This window comes from Amblyomma maculatum, chromosome 6 (genome assembly GCF_055883805.1).
Source record: "Amblyomma maculatum isolate TAMU_Amacu chromosome 6, ASM5588380v1, whole genome shotgun sequence".
Lineage (NCBI taxonomy): Eukaryota > Metazoa > Arthropoda > Arachnida > Ixodida > Ixodidae > Amblyomma > Amblyomma maculatum.
In genome coordinates, this window is record NC_139349.1 from 100,768,134 (window position 1) to 100,774,133 (window position 6,000).

General features: G+C 48.4%; 1 protein-coding gene across 1 annotated transcript; it reads left to right on the forward strand.

Annotated features, from left to right (window-relative positions):
- Window positions 1–514: 514 nt before the first annotated feature.
- On the forward strand, window positions 515–5,873 carry LOC146186436 (uncharacterized). Its single transcript, XM_084607194.1, has 3 exons — window positions 515–648; window positions 1,941–2,106; window positions 3,364–5,873. Coding segments are annotated over exons 1-3 (2,496 nt in total). The 5' UTR covers window positions 515–646; the 3' UTR covers window positions 5,692–5,873.
- Window positions 5,874–6,000: the final 127 nt, after the last annotated feature.

Consider the following 6,000-nt stretch of genomic DNA (forward strand, 5'->3'; position numbering starts at 1 on the left):
TACAAATCTTGCGAACACAGCAGCAGGGGAACAGAGAGTTCATTTTTATAAGTTATCTTCCCACAGGACACCTGAGTCTCTATAGCGGCTGGAATTATGACCCTACCATGATAAACATCCTGAGAAAGGCTCTTTCTGCGATAACGCGAGAAATTGACAAACAGATGCGTTCCCAAAGAAAACTATTGCAATTTATTTTAGTTGTATCTTACACAATACGAAGATTATTACAGGGTAAAGTGTAACGTGACAATCAATAGCTTGGCGTCTCTTTGCAGCCTCTGCTCGCAGTGTTATGCCAACGTGCGTCACCGCACGCCCACTCTACCTCCATCGCGGCATTCCTTGGCTGAGCCTCCGTGGCTTTTTATCAGTCGGGCTGTTCGTTAGCGGCCTACGGCAGTAAAACAACAGGAGCCAGCTGAATTGCTCGCTGCCTTGTGCCTCGAACCTCCGGGATTGACTCGCGCGTTGGCAAGGGTGACGTCACAAGCGACGGGAGTAGCCACCCTCTTTATCTGCTGGTCCCTTCTCAGCGCCAGCATCTTTACAGCAGGGCGCCCACGCAAGTGGAGGCGAATAAAAGCAGTTCCTGCTTCAAGCCCCGGTCCGTCAACACACGCTGCTTGGGATCTAACCACAAGCGATGTGAGTAGACAGCCCTTGTTGCTTGTTTTGCTAAACCCATCGGTTTTCTAAACCACCAGGTTTAAAATAATATTGTGATGCTTGCAGAGTTGATATAACTGACGCAGTACGCAATCTTCAGAATTGGTTTAACCTTGAAGTCAGTTCTTTTCGTGAAGCCCAGATGTCTTTGGCTGACCTTGAGAATCACTCATACGTGAACTATAGTTGCTACTGATAGATGCCCATGTCTCTATTTAACGATAGTGAACTGTCAACACGGATGTGCGAAATTAATGCTAATAGGAGTGCGATAACACTGAGTCTCTCCGTGAGGAGCATTATGTCACTTTGTAGCTGCTATGACGCATAAATTTTTCCATATTGATGATCGCTTAACATCTAATAACGGGTGTCTGTTCGGATGCTTCGTTTCTTTCTAAACGGATCCCAATGATTTTTGAACGATTTATTACTGTCGCAGATATCAAATGTTTTACGACAGCTATTCACTGTCTCATTTGATGGCCGCACACATTTTAATGTTGTCCTGGAGTAACAGATAGTATGCTCGATGGTCTTATATCTCTATACTATTTATCTTCTTTTTGACGTCTTTTGTAAATAATTTTGCTGCTGCGTTTGACGTTCTAGAAACGTTTTATATTTTCGCACAGAGAAAAACACTTAGATGACAACATCGTACTCATGCACATATAGTGAGGCCAATCAGGGGCGCTGAGAATTTACAACCACTCCGTTACAAACACAGTTCCTCCTCTCTTTACGTCTTGTGTTTCTATCCGGATTGACCATACCTTTTGAGTGGCGCACCTACGAATTAGGCGCACAAGCCAGCACATGTCACTCTGCAAAGAAAGCATGAATATTTTCCCTACATCTATAACGTTGCACTCCGCCAGCTGGATTTAACGAGTTGACCAGATACAGTCGAACATTATTTGAATGCTACCGCTTTCATTTCGTCCGGAAGGTATAGATAAGCGTACCCCAACACGATGATCACTTACTTTCTAGTCAAATCATAAATCGAGAAATTTAGTAAGTTCGTACATTCCATTCAACCTTTTTGAAGAAATAAACGGGGTTAGAGCCCTTTCGTCCGGGTAGGTCAAGCCTAAACCGCCTCCGAATCGCATCATCTGCCTAAGCACACTACACATGACACGCAAAGAACACGAAGAGCACAGCAGCACTGCCTGCTGCAGGCCCGCTTCTGTTATCCTCATGGCGACTTTCAGCACACGTAGTGTTAAACAACGCTCTTTTTTTTTCTTTTTGTTTGCGCGCAGGATACACATCGTTGAAGCCACCGTGTTGGTGGTGCTAGCTCTCTCCTTAGCGACCACGGCACAAGAACAGTACTTCTTGGGCTGCCCTCCTGTCGATGACGTCCACGACGCGGTTACCATACTGCCCAACCCTTTCAACTGCTCAACATTTTACATGTGCGCGCAGGTAAGAGAACAACTTCAGCTGTTTCTACCCGCCCATCTGTGGGTACTTTCGCTTAACGTTTCCAATCGGTGCACTTGACTTTTACAAGACATGCAGAGGGTCTTGGCATTTTCGCTTACTGGAGATGTTCTAGCTACAGTGTTCGCCAGGTTCCTACTGCACATATGCAGTGATATGTTCACGTCACCATCTAGTCGGTGCACATATGGAGCAAACTCATGCATAGTCGGGCAGATTTGTTCGTTACTAGTTCCTTGCGGTGGCAAACTGTAATATTGTGAGGTTAGAAACAAGGCGCTCTCTGTTTTGTAAAATGAAGGTTCTATTAAAATAAGAAAAGCATGTGGAGCAAACACTAAAGACCGCAACATACCTTGAGTTGCTGTCAGGTTTCCGCGTCAGCTGCGAAGTTTACGACTTGCCTGTGTTAAGCTGGCTGTGGTAGAAGTTAAAAAAAAAAATGTCTCGTAGCATGTGCAGCAATTTTGCCACTCAGTTTAGAGAATATATAAGCAGAAGAAACGATGTGTGTTTAAGATGGCCTCAATCCTGCAGCTGAATACCGAGAGCTCTTCGTATGTCGCACACATGACCCTTGAGTGCGCGTTTCAAGCTGAAGCGGCATGCTAAGGCTCGGGACAAACCTTTTTCGCGCTTGCCATGTGTTTGCAGTCAACGCACATAGATACGCTCTTTTCATGTTGAAATGCCCAGAAATTACGAAAAGGTACATTTTTTTTTTTTTTTGTAGTGTGAGTTAGCATTCGTGGAAGCATACTTTTCCCATATCGTAAGCCTGCACCATTAGAATTAATATATAAACGAATCCTCCTCCTGGACCTTCTAGATTTCTGCTATTGTTAGTGCCTGCTAATTCTGCTAATGACAGAAACGCCCACCATTAATGCAACCTTAACTATTCGTTCAAGCGCAAGGTAGACATAAAAGCAAGATATTGCTGCATGTATGTCGAATGATTAAACCACATCCGTAAATGTGTCTATAGTGCTATCTCAGAGTACCCTACAACTAAATCCAAATTAGAAGGGGTGTACAATAAAAAAAGGACATGAATAGCTCAATTGCTTCTGAGTCCCAACAAAAATCAGTGACAAGTGAGAATGCTGCTCAGTAAAAAGGCCTTGTGCAGTTTTTTAAACGGAGTAACTTCAACTAGACACCATTAAACAAGCCGCAAAAATGTCTAGGATTCTGCTCGGAAAATTGTGACAGCATAAACCGATTGCTTTTCCACAGGGCACACCGCTGCTGTTCCACTGTCCGGGTAACTTGCAATTCAACTACGAGCTGGAAGTATGCGACTATCCGGAACGAGCAAATTGCTTTGAGCTGCACCCAGAACCGGTACCAACGGTTCAACCTGCGCCCCAGCCCGAGCCTGAAATCATTACAGAAGAGCCTGAATCACAGCCAACGAATGAACCGGCACCAGCACCAACGCAACAGCCGACTGAGCTTGTCCCTCAGCCTGAGACAGAGGCTACACAAAAGCGGATTCAGCCTCAGCCAGAGCCCACTGAGGAACCAACTCAGCTGCCTACTCGTCAAGAATTAGAGCCTTCTCAAGGACAGGTGGGACCCGAACATACTGTACAGCCAGCCGAGACCACACCTGAGCAAGAACCACAGGCTTCACAAGAAGGAGTCGAATCTCAGTCGCAATCAGAACCAGAGCCGCAACGCGAGCAAGTCGAGCCCCAGCCTCAAGCAGAATCAACTGAGACGGCCGCAACCGAGCCTCAACCTGAGCCAGAGCCTGCAGTACAGCCAACCGTTTCCACAGGCGGAACAGAAACACAGTCTGTACAAGAACCAGTAGAACCTCAGTCGCAGCCAGAGCCTGAAGGAGAGCGAGTCGAGCTTCAGCCTGAACAAGAGCCAACTGAGCCAGCAGTAGCCAGGCAAGATGAGCCAGAACCAGCAGTAGAGCCAACCGTGACCACAACTATAACGGAAATACAGCCTGCACAAGAACCAGTCGCGCCTCAGTCGCAACCAGAACAAGAGCTCGAAGGCGAGCGAGTTGAACCTCAGCCTCAACCAGAAACAACTGAGTCGGCAGCAGCCGAGCCCGAACGTGTGCCAGAATCTGCAGTACAGCCGGCCGAGACCGCATCTGAACCTGAACCTGCAGAGACCACGCAAGAGTCAGTCGAGTCTCAGCCACAGGCAGAATCGGAGCTTCAACCAGAGCGAGGCGAACTTGAGCCTCAACCAGAAGCAACTCAGTCAGCATCAGCCGAAACCGAACGTGATCCACAACCTGTAGTACATCCAGCCGAAACCACATCTGAACCAGAATCAGAGTCCACGCAAGAGGAGGTGCAGCCTCAGCCGGAACCACAGCAAACTGAGCCAGCACCTCGTCTAGAGCCACAGCCGTCCCAACAGCCAGCCGAACCTGAACGAGAGCTCGAACCCGTTGTGCAGCCAGTTGAGGCCACGCCTGAGCCGGAAACAGAACCCGTGAAAAAACAAGCCGAGCCCGAACATGAACAGCAACCTGTCGAAAAACTATCAGAAGAGGAATCAGAACCCGAAAAGGAGGCAGCCACGCCAGAAAGTGAACTAGCGCCAGCAGTAGAACCAAGTGAACGCGCCACTCCAGAGCCTGCTCACGACACAGCTGAGGAGCCACTCCAGCCACAGGTTGAAACTGTGCCTTCGACTGAACAGGCCGTTCCAGAAGCTGAACAAGAAACTGAAGAGCGGCTATCTGATCCCGAGTCTGCGCGAACTGGAGAAGAAGGGCAGGGCTCACAGGAACCAGAACCGGCGGTTCAACAGCAGGAAGAACGTGCACCACAGCTCGACCAGTCGGAACTTGAGCCGGCTACATCATCAGACGGCTCCCCAGTTGAGCGTGAGGAGATTGAAGCCGAGCCAGAGAAAGGATCAGGACTGGCTGAATCAGAACCAGAGGCAACGGTAGGCGCGCTAGAGTCATCGCCTCAGGTCACCGAAACCGCACCGCAAGCAGAACCTGCTGCAGAGCCCGTTCACTCCTCTCCCGACTCGACCGAAGCCGCCAGTGAAATTGAACTGAGGCCTACAGAGAAAACAAGCGAAGCGGCCGCTGAAGTTGATCCTTCTCTTGAAAAGGAAGCCATCAAGGTAGAAAAGGATCCTGAGCCGGCTGTGCCCGGTTCTAGTGAATCTGAGTCTTCTGCGGCTGGCGAAAGCACTGAAGAAAAAGCGCGGCAAGAAGAAGAATCACTCATAAGTGAAGCACCGCGCGAACAGGAATTAGCGGCCACGCAAGCCGAGCCCGCATCGGAACCCAGCGAACAAGATGAAACTGAAGCTGTACCCGAGCCAGATTCCCACCAATCCCCTGCTTCTGAAAAAGCACCGAATGTCGTTACCGAGGCAGCTGAGGCTGCCCCTGAACCGCAGAGGTCCGCTGATGTCGTAGTAGCTGGTACAGAAGCGAGTAACGCCTTAGCTGACGATGTTAACACTGACTCCGACGATGGGGCAGGGGCACCAATCTTGGCCGAGACCCCGCTGGAGGAAGAAAAAGGGAGGGCGAGCAAGGCTATTGAGATCGACTACTACACCTAACTACTGCGACGAAACGTTAATTGGAGTGCGCCGCAATCGAAAGAAGAATACAGCAAACAAGAAACACTGCGCGCTCTTTGCTGGTTTTCTATGCGTGTTCCTGCTTTTATTTATTCGAAAGAAAACAGTATTAAACTTGTGCTCTGCACCTTTGTATCCGCTTTATGTGTGCTCTAGTTATTGTGTCATAGTACTATGCTATGTTCCAAGTGTGTTTTTTCACTTAAATCACATTTCTAAAAAAATAATGTCAATGATAGTGAAAGCTGGTAGTGGATGTCATCTGGCGTGAAATGCACAGACTTCATG